This window comes from Procambarus clarkii, chromosome 15 (assembly GCF_040958095.1).
Source record: "Procambarus clarkii isolate CNS0578487 chromosome 15, FALCON_Pclarkii_2.0, whole genome shotgun sequence".
Taxonomy (NCBI): Eukaryota; Metazoa; Arthropoda; class Malacostraca; order Decapoda; family Cambaridae; genus Procambarus; species Procambarus clarkii.
This window is the reverse complement of record NC_091164.1, coordinates 49,372,097-49,391,149: the sequence shown is the minus strand read 5'-3', so window position 1 is coordinate 49,391,149 and position 19,053 is coordinate 49,372,097. Positions and strand designations below refer to the sequence as shown.

General features: G+C 45.8%; 1 protein-coding gene across 1 annotated transcript in view; it reads right to left on the bottom strand.

Annotated features, from left to right (window-relative positions):
* The window catches only part of LOC123750137 (tripartite motif-containing protein 59-like), a 151,527-nt gene that overhangs the window by 51,240 nt on the left and 81,234 nt on the right, over positions 1 to 19,053 (bottom strand). Inside the window, exons 3-4 of the mRNA XM_069325031.1 lie at positions 937 to 1,638; positions 257 to 403 (exon numbers count right to left, since the gene is read on the bottom strand). Coding sequence (XP_069181132.1) covers positions 257 to 403; positions 937 to 1,638 — 849 coding nt within the window. The remainder of the gene's footprint in view (positions 1 to 256; positions 404 to 936; positions 1,639 to 19,053) is intronic.

Sequence of the window (19,053 nt, the reverse complement as noted above, 5' to 3'; positions counted from 1 at the left end):
GGTTTGTTTTGTGGCACTTACCTTTCTTGGTGCCTGTCCCGGTCGATGGCAGATATAGAATGCTCCAAATTACCTGTGCATTTCTATAGGCCATTGCTCCTCGTGCCTCTATGAGGGGGGCCAGGTTCTGACTCATGGTCCCCGGTAGGCCTAGAACTCCACCCACATTGACTGATGCAAATAGTTAGGGATATCCTTATCAGCCTGGATAGCTCTGGGAAGCCGTAGGCCCCCCCCCCCTCCCCGGAAAACTTACTATTAATTGCTTCTGGGTGATCTCTCCAGTGATTTCCTGAACTTTATTCATGATGCTGGAGTTTGTCTCTCCCAGGTGTACTGGGTCAGCTGTGGCACCTGTCTCTGTGGTCATCATCTCCAGGGCCTCCATGATGGTCTCCTGCATCTGTCATTACCAACACAAACATTAATGGTGGAGGCTGAGTCTCCCAGGTGTACGGGGTCAGCTGTGGCACCTGTCTCCGTGGTCATAATCTCCAGGGCCTCCCTGATGGTCTCCTGCACCTGTCATTACCAACACAAACATTAATGGTGGAGGCTGAGTCTCCCAGGTGTACAGGGCCAGCTGTGGCACCTGTCTCTGTGGTCATCATCTCCAGGACCTCCCTGATGGTCTCTTGCACCCGTCATTACCAACACAACCACAAATGGTGGAACCTGGACTACAATGAAGCATCAGGCTCTGAGTAAATTAACTGGACAATATAAGTAATGTTGTTTCTCTACACTGACCACAGTGTAGAGAAACACCAAGATGACAGTTGACTTTATTAATAACAATGTTTCAGGTGTTTGAGCAAAAAGTTTCCTATACATAAAGTCAACTCTCATCTTGATGTGTCTCCATGTCAAAAGTGTTTATATAGAGGCAATACTACACTCAGTTGGGTGAGAACAATGTGACCTTCAGCAACGTACCTTCACTGAGGTGTGGACAGTCTTGACATCTGGGAAGAGTTCCCGGCACTTCTGGAGCCAATCTTTTATTTTCATGCTGCACTCATCAGCTGTGTCTATGGTTGTGTCAACTTCCTGTAGGGTGTTGACTGTGTCGAGGCTCCCCAACATGGCCTGCAGGTGAGTCTTCCCTTCCTCTCCTTGCGTTGTCATGTCTACCACACTAGTATCCTCCAGTTCCAAGAGCTTCATTGCTGACTTGTTCTGCTTTACCAGAGCATAGAGTCTGTCCTGGAGCTGGAGGTGATGAGTCTTCCAGTCCCCCAGCTGCCCCCGGTACTCCCCCAGCTGGGACAGTACCTCTTCACAGCTAGTAATGAAGCTGCTGATGCTGCTCTTCTGCTCCTGCACCAGGGAACGTAACGTCTTACTGATGCCTCTGGCGGGACCTTCAGAAGGTTTTGCTGGCACTCTTTCCTGAGTTGTTAGCTGGATATTTTTTAGTTTTCTAACAAAAGCCTCCACAGCATAGTTAATTGGGAACTGAGTAGCAGCTGTGGCAGCGTGCTTGACATGGCAGCTGGGGCAGGTCAGCTGACCATTCTTGATAGCATTGTCAATACACTGAGAGCAGAATGTGTGGCCGCACGGCAGTGTGCGAGGCCGTAGCTGATTGTCATCATAATCATTAAAACATAATGAACATTCCTCTGGCTTGTTATCCTGTGGGAAAAGAATATTTCATTAGGCTAGATGTATAACTACAAATAGTAATATTACAGTACTGCACAATATTTACCGATACAAATTACATAATATTTTCATAATTTCTATGTACAGAGGAGCCTCGGTATTTGCACTGCTCTATCTGAGGCACGCAGATAAAGGCGGAGAGCTGCAACCAGACACAACACATGATGCACTCCGGCCTGTCCAACCAAGCATCAATCACCCAAGGACCCCTCCGGAAAGTCGCCGTCTCAATCTCCGCCAGAAAAGAAGGAGACGGCTGCAACCGAACAAACCAACCACCAGGACTGAAAGAGCAGAAACCCTTGCGCCAGATAGCATGAAGTTCACCAACCCGATCCTTAAAGGCCAATGCCAACAGAAACAGAACCTTGGAAAACAATCTTGAACAGAAGGGGCCACCACAAACCGAGAAGAGAGAGAAAAAAAAGAGCACCTGGTCCAAGGACCAGGATGGCTCAGGCGGCACATGAGCAGGCCGGAGGTGAAACAAAGCACAAGAAAGATTCTAGAACAGGGCAAAAATAACATCCACCCTAAACGTAAGTTGGAGCAGCTCTGCCAGCACTGCAGACAACAGTAAAAGGCATCAAATGATGGTCCTGAAAAAGCCAAGAAAGAAAGAAAGGACAAAACAACCCGAACAGTAATAGAAGACAGCCTGCAATGAGAGTAAATGGCAAAAACAATGCCAGGAAACTTCATATTGTCAGCGAGAAGAAGCTCGCAGGTGAGACATCTGATCACCATACAAGTGGTGATAAATCCACGCCAAAAAGATCAGACATGATGAGCAGAGGAGTAGACTGGACCAGCTGTATGCCGGACCGGTCCGATATGCTGAAAGAGGCAGAGCCATGGAAAACGCCCCCAGGTTTGGACACCGAGCAAGCAGCGCCTAAAACCAAGGCTGGGCCTGCCACCAAGGGACCACGAAGATGACTCTCCCACAGCAAGACTCCAAGAGAGCCAAAACCCGAAGTAACAGCTGGACCGGGGGAAGAGGCACAGGAAACTCCACTTTAACCAATCCTGCTGCAAGGCGTCTAGCACAACAGCTCTGCAATTGGGAAAGGGTGCCACATATATTGGGAAACGCTGAGACCATGCCGACACGAAGAGGGCCACCTCCGGGAGCCCACATGTCTGGCAGAGCAAACTGAATGAGTTGGTGTCGACCGTCTATTCCGTGGAGAGGGGAATGAACCGAGACAAGCCGTCCGCCAGGACGCTGGACACTCCCCGGTTGTGAACTGCATGAGAGCCAAACCCCGAGAATCCAGCGGATGAGTCACTCATAGCAACCAGCCCTAAAGAGCCAAGGATCCAAGAGAAACCTTGTTGTTCAACAAGGAACCACCGGAGAGCAGTCCAAATGGAGCCAGATCGCCAAAACCCCAAGTGACCCGAACCCTCCGAAGTGACTACCAAATCTCCTCAAAATCCCGCACCATGCTGTGAGCCCGACGGAAAGACAGAGCCCAACGCCCCAGGCCAGCATAGTAAGCCATGGTCATAAATTCCCAGCCAAGAGATGAGGCATCCTTGAACACATCGAGCGAGGGCACGGGCAGGCACCAAGGAACTGAACCCAAAAAAATCCTTAGAGGGAGCTGGCAACACAGCAACCGACGCAAGGTCCCCAGAGGCCGAACCCAGTGGTTGCGAGAGTGGCAGAAGGGACGTCCCCGAAGGAACCATAACAGATACCAAAGCTAGATCAGACCAAACAGGTAAACTAGCACAGCAAAGTTCAGACCCCCTGCACAGCTGCTCGAGCAGCCGCCGAGTGACCCGGGAACCCCCCAGAAACAGCTGAAGACAGGACCACAGCCGCAGCAACAGGTCTCTCGCAGGAGGGAGAGACACGGAAGCGGTTCTAGAGTCCCACATGAGGTCCACCCAGGTCCGAACCTGGGACGGAACAGATGGGACTTCCTCCAGTTCACCAGGAACCCAAACCCGGCGAGCTGGGAAAGAACCACACCCCAGGTGAGCAAACAAGCTGACTGGTTGGGAGCCCACACAACTAGTCGTCAAGGTAGTCCAGAACCCAAACCACTAGTAGACACAGACAGGACACCACGACCCGGGTAAGATGCGTGGAAATGCGAGGTGCCAGATTCAAGCCAAAATGAAGGCAACAAAAGTGATAAGGCTGCCGTCCCACCATAAAACCTAACAAAACCCTGAACCCCGGATGAATCGGGACGTGCCAATACGCGTCCCGAGGGTCCAGGGATACCATCCAAGAACTCGGCTCCAAATGAAACCAGACCTGGGAAAGAGTGATCATTTGGAAGGAGGGGCAAGGAACCCAGAGTACAGACAGAACAAGTCCAGAATGAACTGAAGACCCGCACAGTCCCGTTTCGGCACTGGAAACCCACCTTAGGGACGGGGTTGTGATGACCACGCCCAAGCGCACCCACTCCAAGATGATCCGATGGAGCTAAGGGGAAGAAGCCTGCCTCGTCTGCCCCGAACGCCCCCGAAGGAGGAGGAGCCACCCAACGCCACCACAGGCCGGAAAACACGACTTGAAACGCCCACAAATCGCGGGACCAGGTGTGAGCAGACAGAGCAAACCTTCCCCCCCCCCTCCCAGTGCCCCGTCAATGGGGCAACCCGCAAAAGGCTGACACTATTTACAAGAAGTTGGCCGACGCCCCTTACAAGAAGCTGGCCGACACCCCTTACGAGATACCGGCCGACAAGCACAGCAAGCACTGCACCAACCACACGACGCTGGCTCAGATACCACCAAGTCGAGCGGGGGAGTCACCAACACCCCCCCCCCCCTTGACCTGCACAGACCCGAACCCTGGCATGACCCGGTCGGGAGCACGAGAATGCCTACCCAGGAGAACCAAAGCAGGAAATGGATGGCAACAGCAGAAGCTGCCAGCAAATGAGGAACAACCGAGACCGTAAATAAAATGGACAAAAGAACGAAGGGAAACCCCAGAGCCAGGGTCCAGGACAAAACAAGGCAGCAGTCTGCACGCCAGGAAGACCCAGAGACCTTCTGTCAATAGAAGAAGGAGTCAATAGATTCAAGTCAATAGAAGAATAGTCAATTCTTTCTAAGATCAGATATTATGTTCCACGCCCTGCCCTGGTGACGCTCTATTACTCTCTCATCTATCCTTATCTCAACTACGGTATTTGTGCTTGGGGTTCTACTACCCAAAATCATTTACGTCTTCTTATTACCCAACACAAAGCTGCTATTAGAACAATATCTAACTCTGGCCCCAGACAGCACTCGGTATCCTTACTCAAATCTCTGAATATGTTAGATATTAAGTCACTGCACATCCTCTCTTGTGTACTCTATATATTTAAAACTCTGAATTGTCATGTCAATCCTGACCTTCAACGCTTCCTAGAAGGTTGTAACAGAACTCATGTGCACCACACCAGAAACAAATACCTATTTGATATTCCAAGAGTAAGACTTAATCAAACTAGGAATGCTCTACAAATCAAGGGATCCAGAATGTGGAATGACCTTCCTATTTATGTCTAAGATTGTACCTCTCTCAACCAGTTTAACCCTAAAACCGCGCATATCATATATAAATGATATCAGTGACAAAACCGAAACCGCGCACATCATTTATATATGATTTCGTGTCTAGCGCTATAATTTAAACGCCCCGCCTGGGATAGGGGCAGCTATAGTACAGCCACGACCGATAGTTGCCAGATGCCACCTAGAAAAAAAATCCAGGCCAACATTCTTGGGTGTTACAGCGTCAGTATTGAGCAAGCCACCAAGGCTGGCGCACGCAGCTCGAGCTCACAGCACCGCTGTTCAGCTTGTCACCACAGCATCGCCTACAAATACCATAATATAAATGATACTGCTATTATTTAGCAGTGATAGTATTACTGAAGCCCCCTGACTGTGATAAAACTGACCAGGATTCTGATAATAGCAGGATTGTGGTGATATTTAGCGCTGTGCTCCATGGAGGGAGGCGTAAGGCTGCGCGAGGGAGGGTTGTGGCGTCGTCTTCTGACTGTGTGTGGCCACCATTTATTGACTGCACTCACCATACCAGCTTAGTGGTTCGATATGGTGAACACAAATGTAGATACTTATATATAACGTGTGTATAGTGTGAGATAACAGCGAGAGGAGTAGGTTGGGAGCCGCCATTTTGGTGAGGGACGAGCGTCGTCTGCACGACTTGGCATGGTGTTTACTGATGGCCAATATGGTCTTTGGACACCATACCAGCTTATTTGTTCAGGTATAGTGAATAAAACAGGTAGATACTTATATATAATGTGTGTATATAGCGTAATAACACCACAAACAATATTGTTGAAGGACAAATATTAGTGCGTCTGGCCTTGAGGGCGGCCGCCGATCAGCTGACTGTGTGAGTAGCTACGTCTTATGGCCTTTACTCACCATACAAGCTTAGATGTACAGTTATGGTGAACAAAACATGTAAATACATATATATAACGTCTGTGTATAGTGAATAAATACAAAACAATATTGTGGGAGGTGAATGAGGGTGAGTGAGGTGGTGTTGAGGGAGGGACTGGCAGTGAGTGGCTCGCTGGTGTTTGGCGGTCACTCCTCGTTGCTTTTTGACTCAAAAGACCAACTTAGTAGTTCGTTATGGTGTACAAAACATGCAGATACTTATATATAACCTGTGTATATAGTGTAACAACAGCAAAACTATTTGTTTATTGTTTTATGAAGAACATAATAATTGAATCACTAATATGCACACCATAATTTTTGAGTACAGCGATGGTTCACACATTTTATAATATAAATATACCACAATTCACTGTATGGAATAATATTACTGCAAAAAAACTAAGAAAAAATCAATCAGAGACATTGAAATAATTAGGTAATAATATATTTGTGGCAACTGCCGTCTGACAGCTCGGGCGGAGTAGACCTCGTCTGGCGAAGGCTCTGCCAACGCCCCTTTTTTTGCCACACTTCCCACCCTATTGCGGCTAAAATATGCCACCTATGATTTTTTTATTTTTTCCGTGATCAGGGAACAAAAATGAACACTTCTATAAGACGAAAGAATTTTTTGGATATTTTTTTTTTTGTTGCGGCTGTGGGTGTGAATTCCATTTGGGCCCCTAGCGGTTTGAGGTTTAAGATGAAAACTAAGTACTACCTAATTAACTCATGTAACTTACCTTACTTCTAAATATCAACCCATGTCTTACTATTTAAAAAAAAAAAAAATGCTGTTTGTTGATCAACTTCTATATTGGCTATTTTCTACCATGTTCCCCCCTTTTTTTTATCTTTTCATTTTTTTTCATTCAACACAATTGATACTTTAAGCTCAATTACTATTAAGTTTTAGTCTAAGTGTTTCCCCCCCCCCCCACCTCATCTTGCCCGAAACTCTATGCGTACTAGTGGCTTTTTAGGTATTGTATGTACTACCTATATTTTTAAATCTAACAGAATGTTTGTACTGCAACTATGTATGTACTGTTCCTAAATAAATTATTATTATTATTATAAGATGTGGTCGGAAGAGGCCAAGGCTGGATCGCACCGGAGGGAACAAACCAAGGGCAACCCAAATCTGTACATGGGAAATTCTAGAGGAAAACCACCAGAAGACTAAACCGAAGAACCCGAAGGATCCCAGAAAGGAACCCGTGGGGTGGGGGGGGGGGGGGAACCTGAAGCACCACAACTTCTGGCAGAAAATGCACCCCAGAATAGAGGCAACAGGCTGCCATAAAACATACTGACACATATACAAATACACAAACACACACATACACAAACATACCTCCAGAGAAACGACTCTGGGAGGAGAATTACCTACAGATGGAGGTGAAAACTCCCCCAAAATGTGAATCAAACACCCAATCACATATAAACAAGATGCTGTGCCACCCCTGCCGGCCGGCTGGGGAAGCGCACTCAGAAATCCAAAATGGCTGCCCAATATGGTCGCCCAAACAAAGCAGCCAGAAGCAATGCGCCTGATGCAAGGGTGCTAAAATCATACCAGTAAATGCAGAAAAGCAACGCAAGGAAGGAAGGGATGGAAAAAAACCTTCCCAGAAGCTCAAAAGGCCCAAACAGAGGCAAAGAGCCCATGCGCCAAAAGCGGACTACCACCCCCCCCCCCCCCCCCCAAAGCCTTGGGAACCCCCCAACCGGGGCCCCGGGGCAGAGCTATCCTCCATGCCCTCTACCCCCGAAGAAAAGGCAGAATCCAGGAGAATAGCAGCTAAGAAGAGGGCCTGTTGGTAGGACCCAGAAGCCTCGGCAGGATGAGCAGGCTCAAATGCCTCCATCACCGACTCGAAAGGGGCAGCCCCTGAAGCCATCCGTGTCTCATCACCAACTAAACCCCGCCCCGACTCCGAAACCCTCAGATGTTTGGAAGCCAGGAGCAGGGGGAGGGAAGCAGGGCAAAAATCACCAGCCGGGGCAGAACTTGTAGGCGTGGACTGAACCAATGTCCAGGCAACTAATGGCCCCAAGTCCGGGTCCCTATAACTAAAACAGGGCAGCCCAGGGGCATCCGAGTGTGCAACCAACCTAACACATTGCAGCAACCTAAACCTAGCCAGCAACGTGGATGCCGCCTGTACCCGAACCTCAGTGACAATAGAATAGGTAAACTGTGGGTCGAAGGTGTCATTGACCCAACAGGTGGCATGACTGAGGCAAAAAAGGTGACTGTCACCCTGAGACAAGGGCACAGAACAACCCTCAAACTTGCTCAAGGCGAGGTGGAACTCAGAAGATGCATCCATCAGTAAACTGAGCCCCGATGGGGGTTTCCAGGGCTCACAGGCTGTCTGTTGGCCGTGAGGAGGTGGACAAGGTGCGCTGTGACATCATCATGGGCTGGTCGCTGGTGCGTGAGTCGCCCAGACACAGTCGCTCGGGCCATTCAAGACCCGCCAGTTGCCACAATTATATTTACAAATATTATTTCTATGTATTTTCAATGCTTTCTAATGATTTTTTCGTATCGTATCAGATGTATATATGTGTCCTGACAATGTATATAAAGTATAACATCCATAATGTTCCATGGAACTGTGATACATGTGTCACTAAAGTGTCCTCAATAAAGGCTTATTGTTGCAATATTACTTGTTTTACTTTCACTAATATACAGTTTCACATACTATTTACAAAGTAACAAACAGTATTACACTCTTAGTACTTAGCAAGCGAGTGATATTCAAAGAAGCAGTCCATGAGACACAGCGGGACTTTGCACTCGACAAATATAGTACAGACAGATTTTCGCTTCCTTGGTTTTCGTTCTGAGTGCTTGCAAACAATGCACTCACATATGCTTTTGGCCTTAGTTCCTGTAGGTGGTAGGTAGGCAGGCTTGTGAATTGCAAAACCCTCTTTACCAGCTAGTCTGTTGGAAACTAAATGCGCTCTGGTTGGGGCATTATAAACTGTCCTTACGCTATCTTCCTGGCCATATTTGGCAAGTAATTGCAACAGCAGAGCTTGACTAAACATCGAATTGAAGTTTTTTTTGCCCGTTATCATCAAAAACATGTTGAAACAGTTGAGCACTGTTACGTCCACAAGATGAAATTAGAATTTCCTTGTCCACTTTACAGTTCTGCGGACACACTCGACGGCACCAACCATCATGTCACATTTATCTACAAGTCTCATATTTATATTGTAGTCAATAATACAATCTGGCTTGAACAATGATCCATCACCTCGATAACTCACTTTGCCACTGTCAAGCATTTCACCAGTGTGAATAGCTGTCAACATATTGACTTCACGTTTGTCTTTCCAACGCACTGCTAATATTTTGTCACATTTTCTAAGTTCACAATCACCTACACCAATATTATTTTCAAAAACTGGCTTTTCTTTCCTATTTGTCTTTACAGTGCCACACACTCCCGTGTTATGTTCAAGAAAGAACTTTGTTAGCAAGGGGCTCATATAATTGTCAGTGTACAAAATGTGCCCCTTGTTCAGCAATGGTTCCATTAGCGTCTTCACTACACTGCCAGAAAACCCGAGAGGAACCTCTGAGGGTATGTCCACATCTGTACCAGAATATAATATCATATCGATCACCATTCCAGTTTCACAGTCGCACAGTACAAAAAATTTGAGGCCAAAGCAGTGCCGTTTCGATGGAATGTACTGTTTGAAGAGAAGACGTCCCTTGAAAAGAACTAGGGATTCATCAATGACAACATTCTGTCTAGGTACAAAGTAATCATGAAATTTCCCTCTGAGGTCATTGAACACTTTTCGCACTCTCCAAAGTCGATCATTTCTATCAAAATTTTCAAGGTTTTCAAAGTGCAGGCCCCGTAGTAGAAGCAGGAACCTGTCTCGTGACATGTATTTGTTGAACACAAGTGATGGAACAGCAGCAACTTTGTTCCAATAATCCTGAATAACTTGCTTCTCCGAATGTTTTTGGAGCATACATGGAGCAAAGAACACATACAGCTCAGCCACAGTGGTGTCCTTCCAACATATCATACGTGAAGCCTGTAATATTCCAGCTTCAATAAGTTACCCAGCATATCTGTTGGTTTCGGCAACAAGATGTTGCATGAACGGCTCATCAAAATATGCACGAAAATATTCCATTTCCATCATGTCTTCACCTGTGTACGGGAACATGGGTGCAACCCCCACATCATTATCATCAAATTCTCCGTGGTGCAGTCTCCGTGGTGTAGTGGTAAGACACTCGCCTGGCGTTCCGCGAGCGCTATGTCATGGGTTTGTATCCTGGCTGGGGAGGATTTACTGGGCGCAATTCCTTAACTGTAGCCTCTGTTTAACGCAACAGTAAAATGTGTACTTGGATGAAAAAACGATTCTTCGCGGCAGGGGATCGTATTCCAAGGACCTGCCCGAAACGCTACGCGTACTAGTGGCTGTACAAGAATGTAACAACTCTTGTATATATCTCAAAAAAGAAAAAAAAAAAGAAAAAAAAAAAAGAGGTTTATGTGGTACAAAAATATCACAGTCCTCCCACACAAATTCAGCCGTTCTCCTTTTAGCACCTACATGAGCGACTCCACTATGGGTGTGTTTTCTGCAACCCGTTCTCGCACTTTCGTATAGTCAATATTGACTTATTAAATACGTGCATATGTGACATACTAATTTATTGTGAATATTTTAGTTTACCTTGAAAAGCTTCATAGAAAACACCGACCTTACCTAACCTTCTTAGTATGTTAAGATAAGCATCTTATTGCTTCATAATTACAATTACTACTTAACCAATTATAGGTATAGGTTAAGTAATAATTGTAATTACGAAGCAATAAGTTGCTTATCTTAACATACTAAGAAGGTTAGGGAAGGTCGGTGTTTTCTATGAAGCTTTTCAAGGTAAACTAAAATATTCGCAATAAATTAGTGTGTCACATATGCACTTATTTAATAAGTCAATATTGACTGTAAGAAAGTGCGAGAACGGGTTGGTTTTCTGACACTAAATCTCCTTTGGGGAGGAGTTAGAGGTCTTCTACCTTGTCTACTAGTAGGGCGATCAGGGAAAGTAGATGTAGAGGCAACACTGTCGTCAGTGTCGTCGAGAGGGGATACATGGCGGCGCTTGGCAGGGTGACCTGCTGAGACAGCAGATCTGCACCTGGTAACACCGAGACGACGGCAGCTGCTAGCCCTTGCCTCATCTATGCTACTTGTATCAGAAGCAGCGTCACTAAACCCAGAAAATGACTCAATAGTATCACTTTCATCAAAAATGGGAGATGTAGGTGGTGGTGGTGGGGATAATTCTGGCAAGGGCGATGATTTGTGACACTTCACTGTGCGTGCAGCTCGCCCTGAATGATACTCGCTCACTGTATCATCTTCATCTGCATCTATTTCACTTCCACTAGACCCCTTGAGTTATGTCTCTATCAATCCTTGGGTCATCAATATAATATTCCACTTCATCTTCAAACAACAAACTTTTTATCTCCCCTGGAGAAAGCGGTTTTGCAACAGCGAGTCCCACAGGTGACTGGGAGCTGGAGGCGCGTGCGTCAGTCATGGTTGCTCAATCAAAACTAAGGCTACCCTCGGGCCTGAGGCATTCTGGGATTTTTTCAAAATGGCCGCCCCTCACTGACGGCTTCAGGCCGTCAGTGAGGGGCGTACACAACCAACTGCGCCCGCGTTTCGAATGGGTACCAAAAAAATCAAAGAGTTTTCTCGGTTGGCGCAGTTTCCCACCGACCGAGAAAACTCGGTTGGCGCTTGGTGCAGTTAAGTGGTTAAAGGTCACGCGGTTCAACTCAATATACATCCCTGCCAGCCAACCAACCTGCCTGCCTGCCAGCCAGCCTGCCTGCCTGCCAGCCCCAGCTTGCCGGCCTGCCTGCCAGCCAGCCAGACTGTCTGCCAGCTAGCCAGCCTGCCTGCCAGCCAGCCAGCCAGCCAGCCAGCCAGCCAGCCTGCCTGCCTGCCTGCCTGCCTGCCTGCCTGCCTGCCAGCCAGCCAGCCAGCCAGTCAGCCAGCTTGCCTGCCTGCCTGCCTGCCTGCCATCCAGCCTCCCTCTATGCCTGCCAGCCTGCCTCCCTGCCTGCCTGCCTGCCTGCCTGCCTACCTGCCTGCCTGCCTGCCAGCCAGCCTGCCTGCCTGCCAGCCAGCCTGCCTGCCTGCCTGCCTGGCTGCCTGCCTGCAAGCCAGCCTGCCTGTCTCTTTGCCTGCCTGCCAGCCTTTCCCTCCCTCCCTAATTCTCCCATGCTCTCTCACTACTTCCCTCTCTTCCTGCCTACCTCCTAGCATCTCTCCCTACCTCCCCCTCCCTCCCTTTCTCACTAATTCTTCCTCCTCTCTCATACTGCCTCCCACCTAAGCTACCCCATCCATCCACCAACCAGTCAGCCATCACTGATGCAATGCGTGCATTTAGAGCCAACATGGTGCAGAGATGTTCCTTGATTGTGCAGATATGTAAAACAAAATTACAGAATGAACACTCCAGCCTCGTGACAAATCAAAATAATAGGAATAATAGGCCATGAATCTGTGAAGTCACAAGGTAAAAGGCACTCTATAGAGTGGTGGCGCCTGCCACGGTCAGTGGGCAAACTGGACCATCTCCCACCCACCACCACGGGCCAACATAAAGCTTGGCGGACCGCTCCTACCCGTACTTTATTCGTGAGCATGACTCCATAACCCCAATCGGGAAACTGGAAGTTTCGGATAACTAAAGTTTGGAAACCAAGTGGTGCTCTGTATTACACTATATACACACATTATATATAAGTATCTACATGTTTTATTCACCATACCTGTACAAATAAGTTGGTATGGTGCGCAAAGACCATAACGGACACCAGTAAACAACATGACAAGTCGTGCAGACGACACACCTCTTTCACCAAAATGGCGGCTCCCAACATACTCCTATTGTTGTTATTACACTCTATACACACGTTATATATAAGTATCTACATTTGTGTTCACATAACAAACCACTAAGCTGGTATGGTAAGTCAATAAAAGGTGGCCACACACAGTCAGAAGACGACGCTACCACCCTTCCTCCCTCAGCATTACTCATCCCACCATGGAGCACAGCGCTAAATATCACCACCATTCTGCTATTATCAGAATCCTGGTCAGTTTTATCACAGTCAGGGGTCTTTTGTAATACTATCATCGCTAAATAATAGCATGTACATATATATTTTGACATTTTTAGGTGATGCTGTGGTCACAAGCTAAACAGCGGTGCTATGACCTCATGCCGCGTGCGTCAGCCTTGGTGGCTCGATCAGTACTGACGCTCTCACACCCAAGAATGTTGGCCACGATTTTTTTCTATATGGCATCTGCGAACTATCAGTCGTGGCTGCACTATAGCTTCCCCTATCCCACACAGGGCATTTAAATTAAAGCATTAGACACTAAAACAGTTATTAATGTATTGTGCAGTATCGGTAATGTTACTCAAATCATCTATATATGTATTGCGCAGCCTAAGGGTTAACTATGAGGAAGTACTTATCCCTTGTCAGTAAACTATTTGACCCTTTAGGCTTAATTAGCCTCATTTTGATTAATGGCAAACTCCTCATGCAGGAGTGTTGGGAAACAAAAATAGGTCGGAATGATCTATTGCCTAGTGACTTGCAAGATAAATGGCAGCAGATGACAGCGGATTTAAATATTCTCAGTACCCTTAAATTTGCTCGTAAAGCCATAGGACTAAAACAAACCACAAATTTGCATGTGTTTTGTGACGCCTCAGACAAGGTGTATGGTGAAGTAGCCTATTTAGTGAACACAGAGCAATCAATATTACTTAATTCTAGAGCCAGAGTGGCCCCGTTAAAGAAGAGGTCATTACCCCAAATGGAATTAACGGCTTTGGTGGTAGGTGTTCGATTGGCTCATTACCTGATCGAGACACTAAATATTATTCACTTCTCTGAGATAGTAGTGTGTCAGAAAATGAGGCAATCTTACAATGGGTAAAAAACAATCACAACAAAACTCCCTATGTCAATAACAGAGTAAGGAAGATTAGAGAGTTGTCAGCTGAATACAAATTGAAACATGTCCCCTACAAAGGATAACCCAACTATCTCTCATGAGGATTGACATTAAGGCAATTAGTTAAAACCGAGATGTGGTTTAAAGAACCCCAGTGGTTGGTCAGTGATCAGTGGCCTAAACAAAAGCCACAAGTCATAGTGACCAATATCACTGCCCCAGAACCCCCTCGACCTTTGGCTATTGATCCTATACATTATTCTATTTTAAGTAAATTACTAGAGATTACCCAAATAGTGTTTGGATTTCTTAACAAAATAGGAATCAAATACCAATTCCCTAGTCCAATCAAATATTGGGTCAAACAAGCGAGGATAGAAACCTATGGGAGAAATTATGAACATCTCCCTGATAAATTTGTAAGATCTTTAGGCATATGGTTTGACTCGGACAATCATAACATTTTGTGATGTGGAGGACGTTTACAACATGCAGAAGTTGATTTAGAAGTAAAGAATCCTATGCTTCTTCCTCGTCACCACACCATTAGTAAATTAATATTACTGTATTACATTTGTCATGAATATGGCACTTTGCATGGAGGAGTGTTAGACACTCACTGATTTAAGGCAGAAGTTTTGGTTTCCCCAGGGTCGTCAAACTGTCAAGTCAATAATCAAATCGTGTGTCATCTGCCGGAGGTATGATACTTGGGTGTGTCCTCATCCAGGACCTCTACCATTACCTAGAGAACGAGTCGTACACCTTCGTCCCTTTGAGACCACTGGGATAGATTACACAGGCGCCCTTATTTTAACATGTACGCTGGACAAAATTCCAGTGAAAGCCTACCTTGAGGTTACCTTGAGGTGCTTCCGGGGCTTAGCGTCCCCGCGGTCCGGTCGTCGACCAGGCCTCCTGGTTGCTGGACTGATCAACCAGGCTGTTGGACGCGGCTGCTCGCAGCCTGACGTACGAGTCACAGCCTGGTTGATCAGGTATCCTTTGGAGGTGCTTATCCAGTTCTCTCTTGAACACTGTGAGGGGATTGCCAGTTATGCCCCTTATGTGTAGCGGAAGCGTGTTGAACAGTCTCGGGCCTCTGATGTTGATAGAGTTCTCTCTCAGAGTACCTGTTGCACCTCCGCTTTTCAACGGGGGTATTCTGCACATCCTGCCATGTCTTCTGGTCTTATGTGATGTTATTTCTGTGTGCAGGTTTGGGACCAGCCCCTCTAATATTTTCCACGTGTAAATTATTATGTATCTCTCCCGCCTGCGCTCAAGGGAGTACAGATTTAGGCTCTTTAGTCGGTCCCAATAGTTTAGATGTTTTACTGAGTGGATTCTAGCAGTAAAGGATCTCTGCACGCTCTCCAGGTCAGCAATTTCTCCAGCTTTGAAAGAGGCTGTCATTGTGCAGCAGTACTCCACTCTAGAGAGCACAAGCGTTTTGAAAAGTGTCATCATCGGTATAGCATCTCTAGTGTGAAAAGTTCTTGTTATCCAACCTGTCATTTTTCTTGCAGTTGTGACGGCTACTTTATTGTGTTCTTTAAAGGTAAGGTCTTCCGACATGAGTACACCCAGATCCTTTACATTGCCTTTTCGTTCTATGTTATAATTTGCCTAAGTTTTGTACGTGGTTTCCGTTTTTATATTTTCATTTTTTCCATAGCGCATGAGCTGGAACTTATCTTCGTTAAACACCATATTATTTTCTGTAGCCCATAGAAAGACCTGATCTACATCTGACTGGAGGTTTGCCGTGTCCACTATGTTGCCTACTCTCATGAAGATCCTAGTGTCATCTGCAAAGGATGATACAGTGCTATAGGTTGTGTTCTTGTCTATGTCCGATATGAGGATGAGAAAAAGTACTGGAGCAAGCACAGTACCCTGGGGGACTGAGCTCTTCACGGTTGATGGGCTGGATTTTATTTTGTTGACTATTACACATTGGGTTCTGTTGGTCAGGAAATTGTAGATCCATCTGCCTATTTTTCCGGTAATTCCTTTTGAACGCATTTTATGTGCAATAATGCCATGGTCACATTTATCAAAAGCTTTAGCGAAATCTGTGTAAATTACATCAGCGTTTTGTTTGTCTTCATAGCATCTAATGCCATATCATAGTGGTCCAGCAACTGTGACAGGCAAGAGCGCCCTGTTCTGAAACCATGTTGTCCAGGGTTATGGAGATGCTGTGATTCCATGTAATTTTGTGATCTTACTTCTTAGCACTCACAAAATTTTTTATAATGTGTAATGTTAGTGCTATCGGTCTGTAATTTTTTGCCTCTGCCTTATTTCCTCCTTTATGAAGTGGTGCTATCTCTGCTGTTTTTAGTATATCAGGAATAACGCCAGTATCTAGGCTTTGTCTCCACAGAATGTGGAGGGCCTGCGATAGTGTTTTTTTACAGTTCTTGATGAATATGGAGTTCCAAGAATCCGGGCCTGGTGCAGAGTGCATAGGCATACTGTTTATGACTTCTTCAAAATCCAGTGGGGATAGGGTGACGTCTGATATATGATTTGATGTTGGTATCATATCCATGAAAAATTCATTTGGGTTATCAATCTTTAGTGCGTTTAATGGCTCACTGAAAACAGAGTTGTACTGCTTCCTCAGTAGCTCGCTCATTTCTTTGTTGTCATCGGTGAAAGTTCCATCTCCCTTTCGCCTATACTGTAGTCTTTTTATGTGCACCACTACAAGATGTGTACACTTAGAAGTAACTTCTGACATGAATGCAGAAGCTTTCCAACAAGCATTTCAAAGGTTTGCGGCATGTCAAATCTGCCCCAAATTAATGATTTCGGATAATGGATCCAATTTTGTGGCAGAAGCCTGCCTAAGGGAGATATGGGATCAGCCAGAGGTACAAGCAGTCTTAAACCAGAGGCAATGTCACTGGAAATTTATACCTCATAGAGCACTGTGGCAAGGGAAATTCTATGAACGAATGGTAGGCACTGTGATATGATGCTTAACCACTTAACTGCGCAAACCGAGTATTCTCAGTCGGCGGGAAACTGCGCCAACCGAGAAAACTCTTTGATTTTTCCGTACCAATTCTAAATGTATGGAAGGTTGGTTGTGTACGAAATGGACTCTTAGGACCTCTAGTGAGAGGCAGCCATCTGGGAAAAAATTTCCAGAATGCCTTAGGGCTGCTGGCTGGGTTAGTACTGATTAAGCAACCATGGATGGCGCACGCGCCTCTGGCCCCCAAACACCTGTCTGACACGGTGTTGAAAGGTCGTGCTCTGACGGAGAAATTCAAACCTTATTGTTTAAAGAACATAAGGGTCATAATATTGGTGAAGCTAGGTACAATAGGGACCTAACACAAAGGTCGGATGCAAGTGATGCAGCACCTATGAGGACAATACAGCGAACGTATCCAATTGTAGCTCTAAGCACCACCCTTGCCCACCCATGTTATCTCCAATTTATATAGATGATACATAGATGAATCGTTTTCTGTGTTCAGTGATGATGCATCTGATACAAGTAGCATAGATGAACAGTGTTAATGGCTTTCATGGTGGTGTTTTCCATAGATATTTTCAAGAATAGCTGAATCTCTTCCAGACTGACGGACTCTCCATGAGGCTAGCTGAATCTCTTCCTGAGTGACTGACACTCTTTGAGGCTAGCTGAATCTTTTCCTGTGTTGGACCTTGCAAAGTGATCTTTTCAAGACTACCCTACAAATTGATCTTTTCCTACAATATTTTCAATACTACCTTATGCTTTACAAACTTGGTAACATAAAACCTACAAGTACTAAAGCCAAGGATGTACGTGAGTGGGTTATTTGCAAGCACACAGAACGAAGAAGCATGAAGCGAAACTCTATCTGTACCTGGTGCAATGAGAGCGAAGTCGCGCTGTGCACCATGGACTACTTCGTTAATTATTACTCACTCCGAAGTACTGAGTATGTAATACAGTGTGTTACTGTGTAAATAGTGTGTGAAACAACATAGTATCCACTCAATTTAACAGCCTCTTTTATACCGATCTGCCGGTAATAACGACCGGTTTGGGAGACCTGTATTTAGAGCCTCATATAACGATCTGGCGATCGATATTACCGAAGGTCGGTATTGGGTTTGTCTTGGCATCAGAGGGTCCTCACATGGCAAGCAGGCCACCTACACCTTTCATCCCCTCCCTCACCCTCACTGAACCTAAACTCTCACACCCTCACTTTCTGCCTCCCCTCCTCCCACACCCTCACTTTCTGCCTCTCCTCCCCCCCACACCCTCACTTTCTGCCTCCCCCCATCCCCCTAAGACCCTTCTGGGAAATGGCTCCGTAGACCGCCAGCCAGCCAGAGACAGTCTGGAGAATCTCCATCTAATAAAGCATTCATGAAACAAGTATTTTATAACTTTTTATTATCCTAATAATATTACTAAACAAAATCTGTAAGCAAAAATATATATGATGTACATCCAGAATTTAATTAACCCTCAAACCGCTAGGGGCCCAAATGGAATTCACACCCACAGGCGCAACAAAAAAAAAAAATCCAAAAAATTCTTTCGTCTTATAGAAGTGTTCATTTTTGTTCCCTGATCACGGAAAAAAATAACAAAAAAATCATAGGTGGCATATTTTAGCTGCAATAGGGTAGGTTAGTGTGGCAATAAAGGGGCGTTGGCAGAGCCTTCGCCAGACGAGGTCTACTCCGCCCGAGCTGTTAGACGGCAGTTGCCACAAATATATTACTACCTAATTATTTCAATGTCTCTGATTTTTTCTTAGTTTTTTAGCAGTAATATTATTCCATACAGTGAATTGTGGTATATTTATATTATAAAATGTGTGAACCATCGCTGTACTCAAAATTAT